Source organism: Epinephelus moara, chromosome 12 (genome assembly GCF_006386435.1).
Source record: "Epinephelus moara isolate mb chromosome 12, YSFRI_EMoa_1.0, whole genome shotgun sequence".
In the NCBI taxonomy this organism is placed as follows: domain Eukaryota; kingdom Metazoa; phylum Chordata; class Actinopteri; order Perciformes; family Serranidae; genus Epinephelus; species Epinephelus moara.
In genome coordinates, this window is record NC_065517.1 from 10,107,661 (window position 1) to 10,132,871 (window position 25,211).

Sequence of the window (25,211 nt, forward strand, 5' to 3'; positions counted from 1 at the left end):
CCGCGCTAGTTTGCACTTTAATGGCCCATACAAACCTCTTGTGTTTTGTCACCGCGGCTGCAGACGTCTCTCCGTGTCTGGATCCATCCGTGGAGGCGGCAGCCAGCAATCACTGATCAGTCTGTCAGAGGGGAAAGCGCTAGACCTGTGCAAGGACAATACAATTATTGCTCAATGGCCTCCACATGTAGACAAAGTACAGGACAGTCTAATTGCATTTCACACAGCTACTGAGGGCCAATCAGCGCAGAGACTGAGGGTTTAATGCCAGTGTAGACTTAACCCAATAGGATCAGACATGATTAGATAGGACTAACAATAAATATTTTCATTAACTTTTAATTGATCGACACAGGGGAGACTTGTGATGTGCAGGATACTAATAAGGAGTGCAGATGCAAAATGATGCAGACAGTTGTATAGGCTCTGCTGGGTGATCATTTCTATGACTGCAAAGGCGCTCAATAAACATGTTCTGCAGGATATTGATGTTAGATATTAATAAATATATACAGGGGTTGACTAAAACTATGCAAAATATAAGACAGCTGCAGTAACCTTAAAAAACCCTCAGCTGCATGAATGCTATTTGCACAGCAGAGGGCGCTCTGGTGACACTAGAAAGAGGTGGTAACGTTAAAGGGAACATCCACCCTAAATAAAATAAAATAAAATAATTAAAATTAATTATTGGTAAATAAGATTACAATTAAATTTAATCAAAATTAAAATAAATAGAATAAATAAATAAAAAATAATCAAACAAAATAAAATAATAAAATACAATAATGCATTTTTACTTTCTTAATCAAATTTAGAGAAACGTATAATTTTTTTGTCTACTTGTATTTTTATTCCATTTTCCTTCTTTTTTTGTTTCATCTTCCTTTTTATTGTTTCATAAATTTGTTCATCCTATTCAAAAATATTCTGTTCATCGGAAATACATAACAAATATATATGATTTATATTTATTCGGAACTGGATTACATGGTTACAGTTTTTGTTTTTGCTTTTGTTTTTTGTCTGGCTTCCTGTTGCCAGTCAAAATAGGAAATAATATCCCTGTAAAATCAGCAGTCTTTCATTGTTTACTGTCATTACATCATCAAAAGTTGTCTTCTAAAAACTTACTCCAAACCATATTAGATTATTTTTAAATGTATTAAAATAACAATAAAAAAGAATGTCCATTGCATTTTCCCACAGCCCAAGCTGATACAAGCTGATATTGATGTTGCTTGTTTTGTCTAACCAATACTCCACACCTTTAAGATTTACGTCAGTCCCAAAGAGAGGTGAGCCATAATAATACACTGAATATAACAAAAAATATCCAAACTGTAGGTGTACATGTAATGCTGATTAAAAAAAATCATATTCAAATTAAAACATAACTTAATGAAAACACAATACAACAGATACTATGTATGTGAATTCAGTTTTAGAGTGGATTTTCCCTTTAATAAGGTGACCTGGTTCAGTGGTGTCTCACACATTACAAAGACTCATAAATGTTGTGAAAGAAAGGGAGAGAGCAAAGATGTTTTTGTTGCTTATGCAGGATACTTTCCCAACGCTCAGTCATCTCCCAGTGGTTACACATTGTAAAAAGATATAATCTGTTGTTTGGCTGTTTCTGATAAACAGTCCTGCCAAAGCTGTATGCTTCAAATTACACTCAGTCACCATCAAAATCTATTCTGTTGTACACATCTTTTTATGCTAAGTTGTTCTGCGTGTGCTGCTCGTTTCATCACAGTGCTTCTTTGTGCCTTTCTTCTCCCTGACACTGCAGAGGCTTGCAGACAGAATCCATTTAAATAGTTTCTGAAGTATAGCAGTGCATTATTTTATGTTGGTCTTTACTGGAGTGTGGCACAGAGACACAAGGCTTCTGTGTCTGACTCCCTACCCCCCCTACGATTCAGTTGCTATGCAGGCCGTTAATCATTAATAGATGTACTTTGAGTGGCGATAAGCACCTAACTTCAAAAGGATGGGACGATGATAGCTCAGAGAAACACACTGTAGCTAATAGAGCTGGGTGATACTGTAAAATATCACTTTTCACTCAGTACTATCGTAATGATTTATGTGATGACATTTAAGGCATGGCTGTTACTGTTTTCATACAACAGCTATAATGAGAGTATGATGGCTATTTGAACAGACGAATAGGTGCAAATAATCAACCACTTACATTGATAACTGTTTGATTCATCTGTGGATATGAGAGGTTTGACAGCCTGCAGGAATACAGCAGCACTCAGGCTCATCGGAAAATTCAACTCTAACCTGCAAACCTGTTTATCTTAGAGTTTGCTCTCAGTATTAAGCTTCTCTTGCCCGTGAGAACAGTCTGAGCAGCAGGAAATCCGGGACACACTCGACACACCTTTGACGCTGAGAAATGGGAGAGTATAGGTGGATTATAATTCAATGGGCCTCTGGACTTGGAAAAGCCCCCCCCCAACCCCCTTAGGGCTGGCATAACATGCTGTTGTTGGTTCCCCACAGAACTGAAGGGCCCAAACTGTGTAGAGTGCTCAGCACTATATAAACCAAGGGGGCAGAATCACCCTCTTCAAATATATTATGAGGGTTTCTCTCATGTGACATATATTCAGAATGAATGATTAGGCTATTCCTTCAGTTTTATTTTTTTTTAAAGGACATTTGGGGCTCTGTTATTGCCACAATAACAAAGTTCTTAAAAAGTTAATCACAGCAATTTCACGCAGAGGCTCTGGCCAGTAGGTCTGCTCAATACACCCGTGTAAGGGAGGCAGACACAGTATAAGAACTGCAGTAATATTGCGTTATTTTCAAATGCCAATCACATTTTGGGGCTGTTGAGACCACACATAGTTGTCGAATTTACCATTTCTGATGTCATGCATGAAAGGTGTGTAGGCATGCAGAATTATTTGGATATAACTTTAATGTGTCTGTTGTAGCCATAATGCCATAAAGTCCCATTAAAATGTCAGAATTTGGTAAGTTTAGGCATCACACACACATAGAAGCATGGATGGATTACTGAACGGGCCTATGGGGCACAGGCCAAGGGACCAAAAGTGTCAAGGGGGCCCCTGGCCTTCACTTGCAACATGTCACTCAAATCGTCAAGTTAAGTCAAGTCACATTTATCATGAGTGAATCTGACTTGACTGTCTGAGTGAGGTAAAACAAGTACCAACTAGAAAGAGACTCAAAATTACCATAAAGTAGCACAAAACCACGAAGAGAAAAAAACGCTCCACAGAGGCTGTGTGTCCTGGTCCTATGTAGGACAGGTGGTGGGGCCCTTTGCATATCTGTGCCCAGGGGCCCACTATCTCATAATCCGCCCATGCACAGAGGCAAAGGATGACTGTACTGCTAATGTGAATGTGGCCCACTTGCAACAGCTATGAGGTCTGAGCACAGGTTACATTAACGCAGACATCACAGTTGCATACAGGCATGTCTCCATAATATGAATGTTTTGTTGCCAGTTAAAGGGACAGCAGTCATTGTTATTCCAGTCTGAAGGAAATGTGTCCTCTCTGCACCACGTCACCAGCAGACTGACAGACAGCCCGCAGTTTCCATTCACAATATTGACAGCCCCCACCATCACCACCACCACGCACCCCCACCCCTTCCGCACAACAGATGCTGTGACGGGCGCCATGATGATGATCTGGGATTTTGCCTGCAGCAGCAACCAGAGATGCTACAACACCGGGCGATGGTCTGCTAACTGTAAAGGACAGGACGGATTCAGGCAAAGCAAAGATGGCCGATTTGAGGATTCGGCGCTCCACGCATGCGTGAAAGTTGGAAAATATCGACGTTCCTTGTAAAAAAAATATAACACATAACGGTCTGTGAGGGCGTCGCGTTGCAGATGAGACATTCAACATTGAGTGAGAAAGAGGTAAAGTGTTTTTGGAGGATTTACAAGCTGTGTTTTTGATGTGTACAAGCATCGTCGCGAGCTAAGCGTCCATTTGTAACTCATTCATATTTTACAACCGGGCCCTGCTTCCCATAATCCAGTGCGACGTTACGGATAGAGCTGTCTACTTGCTTGTCTTTCCCGTCGACAGTCTCTGGCAGCAGGCTGCTGGTAGCTTGACTGTGCAAAGACGGCAAGAAGCGACCGACCGGCGGGGGAGGCAGGCAAGGCAAAGGAAAGGACAGGGGGAATTTAGGCTGTGTCCCGTATTTGGAATAAGCAAGACTAGACTACAGCTTTGCTCCTGACGTGAAACAAGCTCCTCTGTAACCTTCAAAAAAAGGACTCGCATTTTTTGACGGCTAACTCACTGTTAGCGTGTTGGAACTCTTGAACTAACCGTCGTGTTGAACTGTGAAGAAACTAGGGACGTTTGTTTTCCGGACGAAGAATGGGATTTAAAGAACATATCTGCCAGCACTGAGTTGTGAAAACAAGGGAATATTTTCCAGTTGGATGGAAAATTAACCATTCTGTCGAAAGGGGCCAAATTCAGTTAAGCTCTGTTAACACTGTGCATATTGTGTGTCAGCTCCTGGAAAAAGGGGGCAACGATGGCATTTAGGAAGGAAGAAAAGTAACGTTAACGGTAGCTCGCTGGCTAGCTAAATAGCTAACCTAGCAGGCTGCTAACTAAGCCTGTGTCGCCCTTCCATTCCTGGAGCAGAGGAGGGGCGCTGGGGCTTTGTAGCATTGCAGATCTGCCTTGCATTTTTGGGTTGCTGCAAGAATGGAGAATCCCAAATATCTGCCACAACAACTCAGGGGGATCTTTTGAACCGTAACGACTCGATTTTTCTACTACTTCCCACGCAGAGAAGACCAGAAAACTGCCAGCTAACGTTGGGATTTCTTTAAAAATCAGCCGGCCCGGGGCAGCCAGGGTCTGTAATTGTGACTACTTCTTTTCGCATATGCCCTGTGGGGATAGGTATTAAAAAATGGGGAAGTGCTTCACGTCTTAGATACTGGATCTTGAGAGGGAGATCATGAACAGGCCGGTTTTAACGCGGAATTAGCCCCGGCTTGCCCTCAGCTCAAAGTTTTTATTAATTTTGTGACACATTCAAGGTGAAAGAACTTCTGTACAGGCCCGTCTGTGCTAACTAACAGGCCGAGGTAGGTGTTTGCTCATTTCCCTCCCCACCACCTCCATCATCATTACTTCAGAAATCAATACGCCGGAATAATCATGTCGGGAGAGGTGCGTTTGAAGAAGCTGGAGAAGCTGATCCTGGACGGGCCAGCTGAGTCTAATGGCCAGTGCCTGAGTGTGGAAACGCTGCTGGATATCCTGGTGTGCCTCTACGATGAGTGCAACAACTCCCCGCTTAGAAGAGAGAAAAACATCACGGAGTTTTTGGACTGGGGTAAGCAGGAGTATTTTTTCTTATTTCCTCTTGTTTGGCCTGTGCATCCAGCCTCCCTGTCTTTTTGGTAAGATGATAGGCTAATAATGTTGGTGGTGCAGTGGCCCTCCCTTCCCCATCACATTCCTTTTATAGTAGTAGTGGGGCTCAGTTGGCCTGCTCTCTTCTCACTCAAACCCTCCCTAAAACTAAAAGGAAGGACACTTTACTCTTGTGTAATTAAACGTTTTATATGTTTAGTAAAAGAACTATACATGACGGCATGTTGAAGTTACAAGAACACACATTAAACAGAGGACATGTCTGATTACCAAAAACAGATATGCTCTGAAAACAGTGGTTGACAAAGTTGACAGCAAGAAGGACTAACCCAAATACACAGACGGACATTAACTGTAGTGAGGAAGATCTTACACAGGCCCACTCAGAGTTTTGATATGAATCCAGGAAAGATCTCATAAAGATGTCCTATCCTCCAGGCTACCATTTATTCTTATGAAAATGCACTCTTACATAATGTAGGCGCCTTTCTGTCATTGCACCAACCCTCTTTGCTACACTTAGGTTTTCAACACTACTTTGCATGCCAGTTTGTTTTTCCTTTTAATGGGCGTGTAGGTGAAAGCTTGTTGATAACCTACCTAGTTGTCTCTCATCAGATAGACTTTGTTATAACAGAAAAAAGTAGTGTTTTCTAACCATTATAGCATAGGTGCATACCCCAAATGTTTCGCCCATGATTTGATTAGTTTATAATCAGGAAATAAGTGAGAGAATAATAATGTGAGACGTTTTGTAACTTTCCCACTTCTCTGGTTAAGGCAAGGTTTGAAAAAACAACGCACAGGAAGGCAAGAGGACCACACACACACACACACACACACACACACACACACACACATGCACGCAAACAACTCACTCATTTGTGCAGAGGGGTTGTGTGCGTGTGTTTGTGTGTGTGACATCGGGGGTTTAGTTTGTGCATGAAGCAGGAATGTGAACAACTCACCTTTTTTATCTGGCGCAGAGGCCCAGCTAGCTGCCGGAGCATGCCTGGCTGGCCTGCTTGTCTTGAAAGAAGTGCTGCAGCAGTTTGAGGCGGTGCAGGAGCAAATCATTGCCCTGGATCGAGGCGAATTAATAACATAGCAGCAAATTAGAGAGAAAAGTGGAATGGAAAGAAAGTGCAGTTTGGCATATTCACTGGCATCTTTTACTTTTTCTTTATTTGCGAACCAGTTTAAACTCAAATGTTAAACAGGCAGCAGTTTGGCCCGTTACAAAGCGGCAGTGTCAGACAGACAGGATGGCAGTTAAACTGGTCAAATGGTGGTAAAGTTTGGCTGTGGCTGCTAAGTTGGTTTACCCCACCAGCCACCATCTGGACAACCTATTCTGTGCTAAAAATAGAGCTATGCTGGCTGGTAAAATACTGGAAGTGACTGGGTTTGGTGATTTTTGTCTCTGTAAAGGGATAAAGAGGTACTTTCCTGCCTGCTTAAAAGCCATACCTGACTGTGTTTAGACATTACACATGTATAGTTTCCTTTAGAACATCCTGTTTTCCCCAGTTGTAAGTCCTCAGCCGATCTGCCTCATCTTTTACAACAATGCCAGTGTGCCCTGGCCTTTAAGGAGAGGTGCCCCGTGCTTGGGTGCCAAGTGGTGACCACATCCTGACATTTCCCTGTGTTGACAGTAGAAACTCTCTGACTGAACCCAGCCAGACACAACACATAGCATGCAGCTGTGTCCAAGGTATCATAGTCCTGTTGAGGTCCCACGTTGGTGCTTGTTATGATCTGCTCCAGTGGGACTTGTGTGATAATCCTCCAGTTTCTACAGCTAATATCAATTAATTTAATTAAGCTGCAGTGTTTGTATCTCAAGGTCAGTGAAGCTGAAATTGCATAAACAAAATTCACATCAAGTGGCTCTAATAGAAGTACCCAAAGGGTTCTTAATTTCAGTTGTCTTCTCCCAAAATAGTCTTGTACTGTACTCCTTTAGTTTTCTCACTACAAACATGAGAGTCATATATCACAATGCAACATTAATTTCTCTTTCCAAGTAACTTAAGTGACTGTACAAACACTGTCTCCCCCATTTAATAAACAATCTGTGCCATGTCCTGCTGTTAATAGTTAGACAAACTGTACCCACTTCTGACATTAGCAGACAGCCATTAAATCGAGGAATGCAGCTGATCTGAAACCCTGTCCAAACAGATGAACCATGGTGCTTCACTTGCCACTTTTTACTTGCTTTCGCATACATATTCCTCCCTGTAGCAAAATGAAAGATGGCTGTAAGACACGTGTTGTGGCTCCAGGAGGAGGGTACCCATAGAGCTCTAACAAGGTCCTAGGATTCTTGGCTGTTGCTGTGCTTTTGGGCAGGATGATCACTTCTATCAGGCTAAAAAGTAGATTGTTGCAGTTCAGAAAATGAATTAAGAACAAGACAGCCATTAGTTGTCCCTTATAGGTTTATGAAGACAGTTTTTCAGTCTCAGCGGGTGATTTAGATGTAGTATTTTAGAAGTGTCAGCATTTGCAACATGGTCAGAAACATGAGGGGGAAAAAAGGAAACATCACTTCTGGAGCTAGCAGCAACAAGTTTGTAATTGGGTAGGATAGGTATGTTGGCTGTGTTTTGACTTTATAACAATAACAAAATTTGGGATTAAGTTTTTTCAACAGTATTTGTCTAAATGTAATGTAGGGTGTGTCAGCTTGATGACAAACTCAAGGAGGATAGACATCCGTAATGTTTCACATGCAAGTTGCTTTTCACTCTTATCATTTTACTGAAATCATATTGTATGATTTCATGTAAGAAATAAATTGATTGATTGATTCTCTATCGAGTAGCACAGAGCCAACTTAACATCCAATGTGAGCAAAGACTTCCAAAGGTTCTTATATCAGGGCTACCTGAGATAAGTTTAAGATCAACAGTTTAAGGGAATGATTAGACATTTGGTAAACATGCTTTCACAGTAGGGTAAGTGGGTCAAGAAGTCGGTTTTTACTTTTTTACTTTGTATGGTCATTTGTTGGTTGATGTTGTTTAATAATGTGTTGATGTTGTTTTGAAAAAGAAAAATGAAATATTCGAAAGAAGTCAGTTTTTACTTGCCCCTATACAAATTGTTTCATACTTTAGCGGTTATCAAATAACAACAAAGACTTAAGTTAACTGCCATGTTGTGACATTTTTTGGAATCTTGACATGTCTTTGAAAAATGATCCCTTTCATACACCTTGCTGTCAAATTTGCAACCAATGACGTAATACATAGTTGGAATTTTGCCCACATTCTCAAACGCCACCCAACTAAACTTGTGTTTCCAGGATAATTGAAATGCTCGCTTGCGCTTCGGCTCATAAACTATCTTTACCCGTCGTCATTTTCTCGCGACTACGTGATCGGTACTGCGCATGAGCAACTGTGAATAGAAATGAGAAGGAGGCAAGATGGCTCATTCCTTATCTACATCCACTCTACTCTGGAATAAAAGTGTTTACATCTTTTCTACCACTTGCCTGATTACATACAACAACTGCGTTGCTTGATGTACTAACCTGACATGGATTTTTACTTACCTTGGGCAACGGGATGTCGCCATCAACAAAAATATGGTATAACCGAGGTCAAGTCTTGTTTGGGTCAAAGGAAAAAGCACCCCTGTGTTTGGACAATTACTAGCTAAATGTTAGCCGAAGAAGTGATATAATGCCATTAGGGCCCCCATCTATACTTCCTAACAGGGCCAGAGAGTGCACATGACTGATTGTAGCCTATAAGGAACAGATTGGATCAGACAGATAGCATTAACACATACTCAAAACACAGTTTAATCTTACATACAGAAAAATGGTTCAAGATGGGCCTCATGAAACCTAAGACCTCTTCAACTTGTGAGTGATCTGCCTTTGTCAGACTCTCAATGGCTGCCTCTGCACTTCCAGAATGCTCGGACAGAAAAGATGCAGCTAACACACCGGGCCCGTGTACATTTTTGTGCTACATAGGCACAGCCGTGACAAAGGTTCAGCGATGTTTCCTTTTCTTCCTGAGAAAGTACATGAGCCAGAGAAGAAGACAAACATTTGTATTGGGTTTGCTTTTCTTCTTGTTTGGTGACCTCATTTCAGCTGAAATAGAGACCCCTACATGACCTGCAGCCACAGGAGAAATGAACACGGGAAAGTACGCTGTATCCTGACTCCTCACATATACCACAGGAGTTACTGCGATTTCACGAGCTCAGGCCTGCGCTTGCATTTGTTCTCTTACGACCTGGCATGTGAAATTCAATGTTAGCCAGCTGACTTATGCCAACATCTTCCTCATATGTAATTTAATCTGGTGTTTTAAATTAAATGAATTACATTTTGTCTGTATTGTTAATCACTGCAAATATGACAGGTGGCTTTGTAGAGTTAGTATGAAGGTTGAGCATCATTCCTCAAAGAACCATCCACTGAACAAGCGATTCTCAGGAACTGAAGTGCATGACTCTTTCACTTCGATCCATTGCTCATGTGGGCGGATGTCAGTGTCTCCGTATATTTCAGCACCAGTAATGAAGTTGATGTCATTTTGATCTGATTACACTCTCAGTATAATGTTCATCTTTATTTATTGATTTAGATGTTTTTTGCACTTTGAGGAAGTCTCCAGTTTTCTAAACAGGAATTTATGTTTTTCTTTGGACACAACCCTTGCATTCATTTGTCACAGATATCCTGTTTTCCTACTTTCCCCCCATGATTTCCTGCTTTTTGCTTTGTCCTGATCTCCTTCCCCATTTTGGGAAACAGATAGCCAGGCAACTGAATGAAAACGGGCAGCCATTGCCAGCCCACAGTTGGCAAACACGGGGAAGGCCGCCTAACCTTTTCTCAATCTAATTCAGCGTTAGCCCACAGTGGCCAGCTGTTCAGCTGCAGCTGATGTGTGCTCCACCCTGCAAGGCTTTCATTGGCAGCATGCCTCACACACTATTCACAGTGGAGACGCACACACATGCACACTTACACACACACACTTATTATTGTGGTTTTGCCTAACCAGGCTATGTCATAGTTCACAGACTGGAGTCCCTCCCTGTTATTCCCGTTATTGGACAGACCAGAAAAGCTGCCACTACGCCTATGAGAATTTCAGTTGTGTTGCCTCCAAAAAAGAATTTTTGTGTCACGTGGTTTAAAATTCTGCTCTGACTGAGGCCATTACACCCCACCAAGAATCAACAAGGCTGTATGCAAGGCTAGCACTTTAAACCTCTGGCTTCATGTATGTACATTAAACATACTGCTGTTGCAGTAATAAACATGCATTTAGATCAGGCTAACTGATTGCAGCTGCAGAAACATTTGTGATCGTGCACAGTTTGGTCAGCCCATTGTCTTATTTAGGCAGAGGTAAACAAGGCTGGGGATGTACTCGAGTGCTTGATTTTGGCAATCTATGGTGGATAATAAAGTCAGAATCGAGAGGTGATCGTGCAGCAGTGTTTTATTGTGTTCGGGTCATGGTCTGGACTAGGTGCTTTTAGATTGTAATAAATTCCATAAAGACAGTTAGGACATTGCGAAAGAAAACAGTGTAATCAAACTGAATTTGTCACTGATGGCCGTTAGCCTCGCATTCAATTAGGACATGGTGATCTGAAGGAAATTCTCTTTGTGTTACCCCAACAAATATGGGCTAGCGCAGTGTTTATTTATTTATTTTTTAAGATTTTTTATTGTGAATGTGAGTCTATTCAATAAACACAAGTAATATTTGAACATTTTTCCCATTGAAATTTGACTGGAAACCCTGGATGGCAGGGAAATACATATTGGCATGACTGGCAGTTAAAGTCAAGTCCACACAAGATTCAGTAATCTGAATCTTTGATATCCTGAATGTCAACATTAATATGTGACTTTAAAATCATGTATGGCCTGGACTCTATCAGGACATCCATGTTACCCCTCTAGTTGTTCTGCCGTTTCCTGCCTGGCTGTCCGGTGGTTACCGCAGGCCCAGAGAGCAGGAAGGAACCACAAGGACTCAGTGAGCTAGTCCGGACCCAGTGGGTACATGATGTCATACGAGGAAGTGGGACAGCTGTATCGCATTGTGTCATTGTGTACTCTGTGGCTCACTCAAATCCAACATTTCGGTGTTGTTGGGATGGTGCAAGGTCATCAGCTTGTTTATTTCCTCGCTGGTGGATTCCCCTTTCACACTAACTCATGTACGGTCAGTTTGCTCACATGAACACACACACATTTTGAGTCCTTTCTGTCACTCTTTCACACACACAGTCACACAGATACTTTCTTCCGCTCTACACACACACACACACACACACACACACACACACACACAGCCTTTTCCATTGTCCTGAGTGCACTCACAAACAATCAGACATAGCAGAGGGGCCCATGTAGACCAGCTCTTCTCCTGGTGTCCGCTACTTCTCACCCGAGTTTAGTATCCCAAAGGGAGCAGTCCAGCAGCCACAGACACTTTACTATGCTCCTTTTGCCCTCTACATTTCAATTACTGTAAATTAAACCAGCAGCATTCCAAACAAACCTGCCAAAAGAAGAAAAATATTATAAATCATTAATTTACAGAGGATCAGAGTTATTTAAAGTATCTAATACATCAGTAACGTTTTGAATTCTAATCAAATCAATAGCATCTGTCCTCAGACCCTTTCTGCCTGGTAAAAATGTCTTTCAAATTCCATGCCTCACTTTATAATGTAGGCTTTCTGTTAAAGGTTGAAAGCATCCAAGCCTAGATAACCTGATGACTTTATCAGGGTTCTCAGACTTTGTAAAGCTCCCTGCACAGCCACAGAAGACATAGGCTGAGTATTATTCCACTTGAAGGGTATGCTTACCTTATATGCAAGATCAATGGCGTGCCCCTTTAAAACTACAAACAGCCATTAGATGCAAGGGGTGTAAAATACGATATATTTTATCAATTCTTTGGACAACGATTCGATGTTTGCTGATATCACAAAGTCTGTCAAAATATGATTTCAATTTGATTCAATTCAGGGGCCTGCGATTAATATGAGATGATATCAGTTAATATCCTCATTGTCTTTTTCTTGACTGCTTTGCATGTTTGCCTGGCGCTAGGCTGCTAGCACTGTTTGAATGTTCAGGAAGGAGGTGTGCTTGAATGGTTATGGTGTCATGAACCTACCATGGGAGTTTCAAAATTAAGGCGTATCTTAAAGATGACAATATGTATGGATGTTTCCACTTTGCATTGATGATATTGGATGGTTGATCATTAAATCAATATATTAATCCAGATTGATGTGTTATACAGCCCTAATTGATACCAGCAATGAACATTCTGTCAGAGTATAAATGAAGCAGTCTTTCCCCAAAATTCAAAAAGTGACTTTCATTTTGGAGAACAAAAATTATTAGATTAAGTAAAGTCATATTATGAAATACTGAGAATAGAGCTGCAACAATTAATTGACTAGTTGTCAGATATTAAAAGTAATCTCTAAGTAATTTTCCAAACAATTAATTAATTAATCAGTTTGAGCAATTAAAGAAACAACCTAAATTTCTCTGAGTCCAGCCTCTTAAATGTGAATATTTTACTCTGACAGTAAACTGTATATCCTGGGGTTGTAGACGAAACAAGAAATTTGAGGACATCAACATTGGCTTTGGTAAAAAGTGGTTGACATGTTTTTTTTGTTTGTTTTTTTTACCATTTTTGGCATTTTATAGACCAAACAACTTATCAGTTTATTAAGAAAATAATCAATCAATCAATGGACAATGACAGTAATTATCAGTTGCAGCCCTAAATGGGGAATCAAGTGTGTTTTCTTTACAGTCTGCGACCTGCTGTTGGCTAGCTCAATCATTAATTGTAACTTTGAGCCGACAGTCATCTGATGTAAGGTTATTAATAGCTTTTCTCCACATGGTGTATCCATAAAATACTGCAGGGATTCCAAGTATGGCTCAGATTAGTCGGCTCTGTTGGGGAGATTCCAGTAATTTAAGACTTTTTTTCACAACATTTAAGTTCTAATGGCACTGCTGGTAAGGTATGGTTAATTAAGGGGTAAATCTGTAACAAACATGGCATTGCTGCAGGCTGTTCTAATCATTACCTGAACCGCTACCAGTATAACACATGTAGAATTGTGCATGGCATTTCCAGCATCTGGGTATTTCACAGATGGCATTTAAAAACACTTAGTCAATCTGTCTGGGAGCTTTGTAGGCAGAGAAATGCCTGCTGCTAATTGTGATGTGTCATCACAAAATGGCAGGGGAAGGGTTGGCTTCCTTTCTTCGTCTCCCAGAGGACACACGGCAGCACAGGTCATTAGCCAGCCTTTCAGGACCCTCGGGATCTGACTGCAAATGGCCCCTCCTCCCCCTTTCCTCCTTTCTTCACCTTCACTTCCTCTCATCCTCCAATCTAGCTTTCTTCAACTCTTTTTCTCCTTCATTCTTCCCCTGCAGTGCCTGTTAGCTTGGTTTGGCTGACCTCTCCGCTCAGCTGTCTGTCCATCACTTCAGCCAGTGTTTACTGACCAAATGAAAATTAACCGGCTCGGTTGGCTGCGTTGGCTCATTATGATGTTTCTTTTTCTACTGCAGCGTTCTTTCAAAATAAGTTCTTCTCTAGGTGGACCTATTTTAGCAAGAAGCTCAAGCAACATGCTTATAAAAAGATGTATTAGCACAAGTTATGTCATGGATTCTGTCCTACTATAAATCAGAATCACTTGGATTTTGTACACTGTCATCTGCATCTTTATTACTCTAACCTCAATTACTGCTTTTACTCCAGTTATTGTAGGCTGTATCAAACTCCTGGCATTAGCATGCAAGATGAGTTTGATTTCTGGGAAATTCCAACAGGCTTTTGTGCTACTTCTAGCACTTTTAATCATTTGTGAGTTTGCCGTTCCGTACATGCTGAAGGAAAACCGTCTGCTCTCCCCGTAATGACTCTTCAGCTCAGAGGAGCAATTAGCAAGTCTTCCTTTCGTCTGCCAGCTAAGTCTACACTAGTGACACACACATACACACATGGACACCACAGACAGAGCAACATTGTTTTCTCACAAGATTTTTTCATGTTGTCAAAGGGTGAATTTGGGAAAAGCTGCTCGCCCCCACCACCCGTTCAGCCAAAATGGTCCCATGGCCAACTGGCGAAGGCGCTTGCCTGCATAGTTTTGTCTCTTCCCATACTCGCTGAATTGGGAGTGTGTGTCAGTGAAGAGGAGTGCTAGTCCCACTGAGCAAGATGTAAGGAAAATGTATAACATTCCTTCCTTCATTCATAAAACTGTATGGAATCCATAGCAATTCCAGCACTAGATTATGGGAATACCCCACTGAAAATCCATCTTTAATGCGGCTATAATCAATGATTTCTAGATAACAATGTAACTATTGACCAGTATTTGGAATATGGAAAGGGATTATTATCACTGGACTCTGCAGTTCCCCCCATACTCATCTTTTGGCTCATTGTTTTGGTTTTCCGGCTGGCGGCTTTACTTTTATGATTCACTCTCATCGCCATAGTGTTTCCAGCTGGAGCAGGCAGCTGTTTTCAGTGAAAAAGTTTCAACCCCCACCCCCCTGCCCAGCACCAAACAGCAGAAAGTTAGCAACTAAGCAGTGAACATTAGCCTTTAGCTGCTGAAGACATAGAGACCAAACCAGAGCTAAAAGGAGAGGAGAATATTGGACTTTGATTCACCAGGTGGCCAGTCAGACACATGACCCCAAAGGAACGCTAAATGTTGCTACATACCTGCTGGCTATCTAAACAAAATGGAAGGAGTCTTCTAGCTGGTTTCTGATGTAAATGCGTGACAATGTCCAGATCTTCTTTGGAGTTTCTCTTTCACACACGTAAAGCCTAGTTCACATTATACAATTTTCACCGCAATTTTGACATCGCAGAGGATCTTGAGAGCCTCCATGGGTCGGAGGTGAGTCGGCAGATAATCTGCCACAACGAGTCCTCATGTGTGAACAAGCCTACGAGCAAGTCGCCCCCTCGTCGGTGACTGGGACTGGATATGTGGCATGCTAGAAAACTGGAGAAGGCTGACAAAGAGCATCAGCCAATGAGAGGCGGGATACGTCCCACGTCAGCAGGCAGGAGGACAGAAGAAATGTGAGGAGGACAAGCCACGGGGTTGCCACTTGCCAGGTCCGCTTATTAGCCGCAACTTTGGGCTTGTTTCTAAAGTGGAGTTGCTTATTTGGGCTTGCTCTCTAAATGTCACCTTTCTCTCTATATATATTCGTCTAATAAGTTATTTAAATGAATGATAGTTCGCTTCTTTTGGGCTTGTTTCCATAGCCCTGGTTGCTTGTTTCTCTCCCAAGATCTGGCAACACTGATAAGACGGCCGGCTAGAAACAACAACAATGGCGGCGTCCACAGGATCACGGGGAGCGCGTTGTGTTTGGACCCAGGATAATTAAGAATATCCATGCCTTTACGATGTGTCGTCTCCAAGTTTGGTGACGTCATTGCATTATCTGGGGCTCTGTCGGCGAGGGCTCGGTGGAGAAATCTTGTGGTGTGCACACACAGGTCGTAACGCAGTTGGCGAGACTCCCGCTGACAGAGACACACGTTGCCAGGCATGAACACTCAAAAGATTACAATAGTCTCTGCGACGCACAATCAGGGTGAAAATCGTGTAATGTGAACTAGGCTTAACATGCAACAGGAGGTTGAAGCATTCTCACCTACTGTAAATACTCCGTTTGGTTCAGGTTAGGGTTGGTACCCGTGTAGAGTGTGCAGGAGGCAGGACATGATGTGGATTGATCCGCAGTCCCGTAGCTAGTTTGTAATTTGCTCATAAGCAGCAGTGTCTCTTTACGTTCCTTTGGTTTTGCCCAATGATTTTGGCTTCAGCCAGTGCATGTGTAAAAGGGGTTTCTGTCTGTCTGCATGTCTGTGCTGTGATTTTCTCGACAACTGTTCATCCGCTCAACTTCACACTTCATGGGTGTACTGCTGAAAACCCAAGGAAACTCAGTGTCGACTTTGAAGTTGTTTGGCAATGCTGGAGGCCAAGCAATTGGCCAATTCTGAACAGGCATGTTTTGAACTGGCACTGCAGTAGTAAGTATTAAATACTCAGTGCCTACAGGCTTGAAAGGTGGCTTCTTATTTTTAGAGAATGTCAGCTAAAGTCAGCCTTTGTTCACAGCATTTAAAATGATTTCAAATGGGGACCCATAGTCACAGCATTAAAAAAAGAAAACGTTCATAGAAAGCTTTCAAACCACCATTGCAGCATAATCCACCTCTCTACAGTTGATCTTTCTTTTCTCTGTAACACAAAGCCTCAGAATGATCATACTTTCTAGTGTTTAATGTGTCACGTGGACTATTGATTCTATTTTAATTAAATATCCAGTGTGGCGAACATATTCACCAGTAGTGTATTTCACGTTGTATGTATTCTGATACACTTTTGATGTGGAAGGAAGAAACATTTGGAGAAAATTTCATGTTTAATCACTGTTAAATCTGGGGATCAGGAAATCTAAGACTTTGTGGGCAGCAGCCATACACACAATTTGGCTTTCATACAGTTTCTACTAGATCCAATTCAAACTGTGTGTGCACACCATCATATTGCGTGTGTTGTATTTTTTAAAAGCATAGATTTTCTTTGTTAAGATGAGTATTAAAGGTGGATTTCTATAAGAGCCAATTAACTTTAAATTTAAAACTCAATGGAAGTTAAGCCCAGCATTTTTACTCATATAAATCTGTCAGCATGGGAGTGTGCCTGCTGCCTGACCCTCTGCTGTCTCCACCCCAGGATAAAACCTATTAGCTGCTCTTCAAACCAGAGCCCTCAGGAGCCTCGTCCAGGCACGAGTTCATAAATAACACGGAAGAAAACTGCAGCATGTGATCTTCTCTGGCCCTTTGGTTTCTCCTCCTCCAGTTCCTTCTCTCCTCCCCTCACTCTTTTCTATCGCAGGATGTTTCTTTGACACACAGAGAAACAGCGAGGCAGTTTGGCAACAAACCCCAGCTGTGGTAGTATGGGGAGTTGCCAGGGAATCCAATTCACCTTTGCCCAATTCTGCATTAGGCTGGTACTTGCTGTGCATTTCATTTCAATTTGATTTTATTTACTGGAAAAATTCAGTTTGGTCTAGTAGAGGGATGGGGGCCTGGGTAGAGTGTGCAGGTGTCAGGACATGACATGGATTACACCATGGTCATTTAGCCGGTTCATAATTTAGTCATAAACAACCGACTCTCCTGCACTTCCTTTAATTTGTCTGATGATTTCGGCTTCAGCCTTCACCAACAGATGTTCATGAATCTCGTAGTCTCTCCACTAAGACATCTCGGTTGCTGTCTTCATGTAAATGACAGTTGTACTGCACCCATGGATGATTGTTTTCTTCCAGTTTTGCGTGAGCTGCATGATACAAACGTTATCCACATGCCCACTTGCTTGCTGTGAATTCTTCGGACAGTTACCTGCTCCGCTCACACATGGACTCAATCAGACATTACAGGGACTATGTACTAGGAAGCTGGTAGGATAAAGTCTGTGTAATGTCCGAATCAGCTGATTTGGACAGTTGTGTTCTCACATGCAGCTCCTCCATGGGTAATGTCTTCCTAACTTCAGGTTTACAGGGTATATATATGAAAGAGGCTAGTTATGATTTGTTGATAAAGACATTGTTCTTAGCTCACTACAACAGCTTTGCTTCTATCTGCTAATCTGCTTTGACTCTCTTTAGCTAAGATGCATGATTTGCGACCTTGTTTGAATTTGCATCATACTTCTGCTTCACCTTTACTGCATCAATTATAGTAGTCTCTAAGTGTGTTCTTTTTAAACCGAAAATCTGTCTGTCTTTGTTTTGCGATGCAGGTGTGTTATGTCTATTACATCTTTAAATTTGCGACAAAAAAGTGCAGATTTTAACGTCAAAGACAGCTTACCATGTAGATGCGTAAGTCTGAAAAAAGCCAAGCAGAATTCCAAACCTTTAGCTGCTTTATGTCCCTCTGCACGTGCCGTAGCCAACGCATCCCCTGGCTGCTTTGAGCAGAGGGCTCAGCTGTGTGTAAAAAGTGCTGACTCAGGCCCCAGCCCCTCATAGCTGGGCTGCCTGTGGAATTTGGAGCAGAGGTGCAATGTTAGAGAGAACAGCAGCTGTTTAGATGAGGCCAGGTCTGCCTCTTTGTCCACCAGTGACACCCGCCTCATTCACTTTCCATGTCTGTCTGTCTGTCTGTCTGTCACCGCCTGGTATGTCTCTTGCTGTCACTCTTTAGATCTGTGTCAGTGTCACTTTGCTATCTCCTCCATTCACTCAGTCTTCATTGCTCATGTGCACTCTGCAGTGCTGCACACCTCTGTTGGTTATTTGGCCCTTTTTGTCTCAGTGTCATCCCTCTCTTCTCCTCTCCTCTATTCTGTCTCTTTCCCTCCTTTATTTCCTCTGTATGCTCTCTCCTCCTGTCCTCCCCTCCCCTCCCTGCCTCTCGCAGCTCCTCTGCCCCCTCCCTCGCTCCCTCCCAGATTGCTGTATCCCAGCTTTGCCTAGTGACAGAGAAAGCTGGGTGGGTGTGTGCAAGGGTGCGCTTGTGTGCAGGGCATGGACCAGAAATATTGTGCATTGTGCATGTGTGTGAGGGCGCACATGCTTGTCCTTTTTTTTGGGTATGTTTGCATGCGTGTACTTAGCGTTGGCGTGTGCAAAAGAGGCACATGTGCAGAGGCTGAGTCGATCAGACAGCGCAGTCAGTGCAACCAGCAGTGTCCTGACAGCACAGAGCTGAGCTGCATCCTTAATAAAGCTTTACTGCTGCATCCATACACACACGCACAGGCTTTGAACCCATATCTCATGCTGTCATATTTGTTAAGACAATTTCATGCCAAATGAAAAGGACAGGTATTTACCCTTTTAATTTGTTCAGACCAAATGAGGACTGCGCACCCCAGCAGCTAAATTAGCTGCTTAGCAAGACTACTGGAACAGTGCTTGCTGCAGCAGCCTACAGGTTACACAAGCAGGCTCTTTTGAATCCCAGAATACCAGGAAAATGTGGGCAAGCATGGAATTTGTCCCCACATCTCGTCAGTAGTAATGCACTGCTGCAGCTTTTAGATCAGATGCAGATATTCAGAATGTTTTAACCAGTATCACTTAATATTGCATTTTTGTAAGATTCAAACCAGATTCAAATCAGACATTAAAGGAAAGTGTTTTCAGGTGGATATTTGTGTTGCTGTTTTGAGAGTTGTGATAAAGCAAGTGACTGAGGTCCACAATCAGGCAAATATCAACACCAATAGTGATCTTGCAGTGACATCAATGGACCTTCTCTGCTGCAATATTAGTACAGAGGAACGCCATTGATATTCAAAACACTGTGCAGGCGCAGGTTTTTTGTAACAAAACAGACTGAATCAAGTTATTTTTAGTGCTGCAGTGTGAGTTGGTCAGCTGGTCTGGTTTGTTACTGCCGGAGCTATGTGATCCATTCCACTTAAATTGGCTAGTCCTTGCTTTTGTCATGCAAGCAAATAATGAAGTTATTTAACCCAAAATAAGCCCAAACACTTTTTGCTTTTTTTCAGCAAGTTGCCATAATAAAATGTTTTCATTGTATGTTTTGCAAACCACAGATATGTTTCATTTGTACATTTCATATGTAGTATATCAACATTTCTAAAGTGATGTAGTATATGAGCTAATTTTGTCATTGGGAGGTTGAGGGGAGGTTGGTGAATGGCAGGGGTGGGAATCTCCAGGCACCTCACAAATTGATTAGATTGTGATTCAGGGGACAATGATTCGGTGATAAAATGATTATCTATGCATCATGATGCATCAAAAATTGTGATTTCTATTCATGATGTATTTTTCTCACCGTGTGATTGCTCGCTACTTTTTGGGCATAGCGTACTGTATTTGTAGTGAACCATAATTAAATTATCAGATGAATGAGCTTGCATAGCATCTGGCTCTTGTACAGGTCCATTTTCCCTTCAGAGTTAGTAGGGCTGTAGCCTCTTGGTCGACTAGTCGATTATTTGGTCGCTATGCTTTCGTCCGACCAAATACTCATTAGTCGAATAATCGCCGCGTTACTTTCATAAGGAGAAAAGTGCTACATCAACAGCTTTCCAGGATTAATCCATTATTTCCTGCGGCGGGGGGACAGGCTAAGTTACCTGTGAAAATGGGGGTGTTTTCAAAACACCCCCGTTGTTGACAGAAAGTTGAACTCGCCCACCCTCACGCTCACCGTCACGGTGACGCAGACCTCCTGTCTGTTTCTGTTAGGGCTGTACCCAAATATTCGGATTTTCGAATATTCGTTTCTATGGGTAGGTATTCGTTATGAAAATTTGGTATTCGATATTCGTTTTTTTATTTACTTATTTTTTATTTTATTTTTTTTTTTACATATTTTTTTGGTGCTAAATCTAGTCTTTTGTCGTTGGTAAATGTAGGTTATCAGTAAAAATCAAAACTTTTAAATTGCATTGTTAAAAATGTGAAAATATAGTATAGCCTACCAACGGAGCTTGTGCGCACGGCACGCTTGAGCACATCCGCCTGAGGCTGTGGATCAATGCCAAGTTTTACCACTTCATCACTATTCCCTCTAACTTGTAGCTGTTTTTTCGTTATCTTTTGAATTTAATATGAATTATGGAACCGTTTTTGTCAACGTTTGTTTCCCCCGTTTTGTACAATAAATTATTGTTTAAAGTTTCAACAAGTTTCTTTTGGAGTGCGTGACACAAGTGTGTTTTGAAAACGGCCGCGGACTGTCACCTGCTCAACGCATCAGTACCTTCGGATTCCATGACAGTAATAGATTATAGATTAATAGATTATTATAATAATAATGTCAAAATATCATTTACAGGCCGATTTAACAGACGATCACTGCTGAATGACCCGCAGGGTCGTAAAAATAACATGCAGATGTTTTTTTTCCCACGACTAATCGATTAGTTGAAGATTATGTGCGACTTTAGTCGACCGAGATTTTCTTTGGTAGACTACAGCCCTAAAAGTTAGTTCCAAAGTGCTTCCATACTGGAGCTTTTAAACCAGTCAGATTGTATCCACCTGTGGTTGCACACGCCATTCTTTGGTGCCAGCGTAGTGTCCACTAATTGCATATTGTAATATTTCCACAGAAATAATATGAAATTACTACAAACAATTGAATAGTAAATGGTACGGAGCCATTTTTAATTAATAAAGTAAATTGTATTAATTGATTTATTTGAAAGCACCTTACAGTTTCTTGCCTGTATGGGAGTAGCAAAATGAGGGGGAGGCGGAGTGCACTGCTGTTTTGTTTACGCTATGTCTCTAGCAGTGGAAAGCAGCTTCTCTGCTGCATATTCACTATGCAAAAAGCCAAGATGCTAAAATAGATTGGGCAAAGGGTTATTTTCTTCACTACAGAGTTTGTTGAAGTTGTTTAACGCTGCAGCGTGTATTGGTCAGCCGGTCTCGTTTGTTAAAGTTACCGCTCCACTCCGTTAACGTTAGTCTCTGGGTGAATATACTTCACGTTTGCCTCGTAAGTGTAATTATTTAGACATCAAATTAAAACAAGCTTGCAACTGCTGACTTTTGCGATGATAAATTACAAGTTAACTCTTGTGTGTTCACGCTGTAGACTGCCTGGGTGCTGCACTGTTCTTATGGTTGAGTTTTGCCTCTTTAGTTCAGTCAGCACCACATTACAAACGTTATCAAACATTTAGATAATCGATTATTGACACCTGTAAAATGACACTCAATCATCCATGTACGCACCATGATGCATCTAAGAATTGATTATTTCACCTACCTCTAGTGGATGGCTTGACACCCAGAAGAGATGGTTGTCAAGCTACAGACCACTACAGACAACTGTTCAAGATCAACAAACCTTTGGGGCATTTCCACTGGTGTTTGTGGCCCCCATCCTGGTTGTTTTAAGTGGCACATCGTGGTGTTTCCCAGTGATGTTGGTGGCACCAAACCTTCGTGTTTTTTACCGACACATCATGGCATTTCCCAGTGGTATTTTAGCCACCAAACCTGGGTGTTTTTGCTGACCTGTCCCTCCTTTTTGGCGACACTGTGCCATCAAATGTGGGTAATTTAAGCCTGAACACGATATTTTCCTAAGCATAACTAAGTTGTATTTGTGCCTAAACCTAACCACATCTTCACAACAGCTTTGTTGAGAAGTGTAGAGTTTCAACATATCTGCTACGAAATAATGTATAAATGTAAAATATCTGTGGTTTGCATAAGTGTACATTGAGAACATTTTTTTATGGCAGTTGGCTTATCTTTTTTCAATACCTACCAGGTAACTAATGTGTGAGTTGTACATCGTCCTGGTGCTGGACTGTGCTCTTGCAATTCAGTTAAATTTTTTTTAATTCTGTCAACATAACTTTATTAATGAGGTACAAAAATGTATTTTTGGCATCTGTAAATCCCCTATCTGTTAAACCTCTCTGGACAGATTAGCATTCAAACTTGTATTTCATGACATTTTCGCTTGTTCTTCTTAAGCAGATAATGAGAGAGGAGATGTGAGAAATTAGGCAAAGAGAGATTGGGACGAATTGAAATAGTTGATATGAATTACAGTAGCCCACACTGTTGGCTTGGATTTGCTAAAGAAGATATAATTTGAAGTCAGTTAACATCTCTTTTGTACTCTTGGTCCTCTGCCTCACTGCTGCTTACAGCAGCTGACACTGATGGAGCATTGACCTTGGCTAGTGGTGCGGTGGCGAATTTGACGGTGACCTGATCTATTTTAAGGCCTATCTATACATCTACACTGCCGTGTGTGTGCATGTCTCTTGTACTCACTGTTCCGACCTCCCAGCCTTTATAGTGGAGACGCATGACTCAAATAATGTTCCATGGGTGCACAGCTTGTCAGCACCATTCATCCATCTTCCACCTGAATGGCGTTCTTTCACGACGGTGGGTCTCACATGCAACTGATCTGATTGTCCCCAAGTCCTTCAGCTGAGGTCTGAATCACTGTGTTGTCTGGGTAGATTCTTAGTGATAAAGTGAAGCGCCTGGCAATCTGTTTACACATTCACTCGTGAGCATGTTTTCTCCTCGGCGTTGTTACATTCTGACAGTGATTTAGCGGTTTTGTGGTGTTGGTTTTGAAAGGGGGTTTTGTGGGTTGTGGGGAAGTGTATGAGAGTGAGAGTGAGTTTGTGACTGGTTATGTGCAAAACTGAAAGACTGCTGGAGACCTATTTATGTGTGACTTATAAGTGGATGTTTTGAAAGTCCCTCTGTATGTCTCAGTGAATTTTTATGTGGTTTGCCTAGCCCACACTATCCTCTGCTGTCCCTATCCTCTTTCTCTTGAGATGACTCTGGTGGGGAAATCCTGTGGTTGCACTGATTGTCATCTCAATTGTCTTGCAGTTAGTCGTCACTGTTATTCACCTCTATATATAGAGAGCTGCCTCACACTGTTTCCTCCCATGGCTGAAGGTCATGATACAGACACAACAATTTGACACGCAGCTGATGAGTAAATTTCATCACCCCTAAATCCAATTTTTCCTCCCTCAGGCATTTGAAGTAAGACTAATCAGTGCCATAGTTACTGAATTTATTTCTTCCTCTTCCTGTTTATTGATTGCACATATTTTGTAGTAGTTAATGGGGGGGGGGGGGGTTATTGGGAATCAGTTTAGTGTAGCTTAATTTCTTTTGCAAAAGCGAATGTTCCACATAATGTTTATTATTCAGGCTCTGAAGCAGTTTTTTTTCTATAACACTTCACTGATGTTAGGTGAAAATTACTTTCTGAATGCTTCAACCCCCGTAGCTACATGCCTTGGCTTAATTGCTTTGTTGGGTTCCCATCTGTTTTCAGAATGCCTTATTTGTGCAAATCTGTTTCCCTCCAGACTCAGTCCTCCTTTGATAGGGAAAAACCCTAAATGAGGCATTTCCATTTATTGTTATAATGATATTCCCAAGGTTGGCAAATAGCTTAGCTTGGACACTAATTAGTGTGAGTTTGAACACCCACCACATAAAAGAAGTTCAGTAATAAGTGCAATACAATGAGTTAATATTGTTGCCCAGTTAGGTGTGAATTTTGCAGATCAAAGCATTTAGGTATAAACCCCAGATAAACCCTGCCCCCCTTTGGTTTTTGTTGCTATACCTGTCAAGCTTCTTAGTAATTTTGGAAACAGTTGGTCCTAGTGTAAGTTGGTTAAAAAATCTAAAAAACAAAACAAAACTGTGTCCAGGTGATTTGTTTGGAAAGGGGATCCTGTAAAGTTTTTGTAACTATGTACTTGATGTTTGGATGAATGACTTGTTATTTCTATAAAAAGATATCTGCATATGTCTGCAGAATCTGTATGCATTAGAAGGGTTCTGGTTTTTGTTTGTAGTCCGTTTGTATTTCGAGGAGTGTAGACTAGCAATGATTGAGAGGAACACATCAGCCAAAATGCAGTCTCAGAACCCATCGGCTATCATCTCTTTATTAGACAAAGGGCATTAAGGATAAGGACTAACTGATGGGTTTAGGAAAACATAATGCTATCTTGGGTGTTGATTAGGCATGGTTGCTGCGGTGTCTCTTCAGTAAATCATCAGGACAGATCTGCTAACGTTACACTGAAATCTGACGCAGTAGCATGCAGAACTAGTTTCCACACAACGAGTTAAATACTACAGCGGGAATGTTCCAGGCCTGAAGGGTTTTT

The 25,211-nt window shown here is 41.7% G+C and overlaps 1 protein-coding gene across 4 annotated transcripts in view; it reads left to right on the plus strand.

The window, feature by feature from the left end:
• Nucleotides 1-4,107: 4,107 nt before the first annotated feature.
• The window catches only part of cdc42bpab (CDC42 binding protein kinase alpha (DMPK-like) b), a 93,915-nt gene continuing 72,811 nt past the window's right edge, over nucleotides 4,108-25,211 (plus strand). The window contains exon 1 of one of the 4 annotated variants that reach the window (XM_050058916.1): nucleotides 4,108-5,376. In XM_050058916.1, coding sequence (XP_049914873.1) covers nucleotides 5,199-5,376 — 178 coding nt within the window. In that variant the 5' untranslated portion in view covers nucleotides 4,108-5,198. The remainder of the gene's footprint in view (nucleotides 5,377-25,211) is intronic. The other 3 variants (XM_050058914.1, XM_050058913.1, XM_050058915.1) reach the window with 3 other exon arrangements.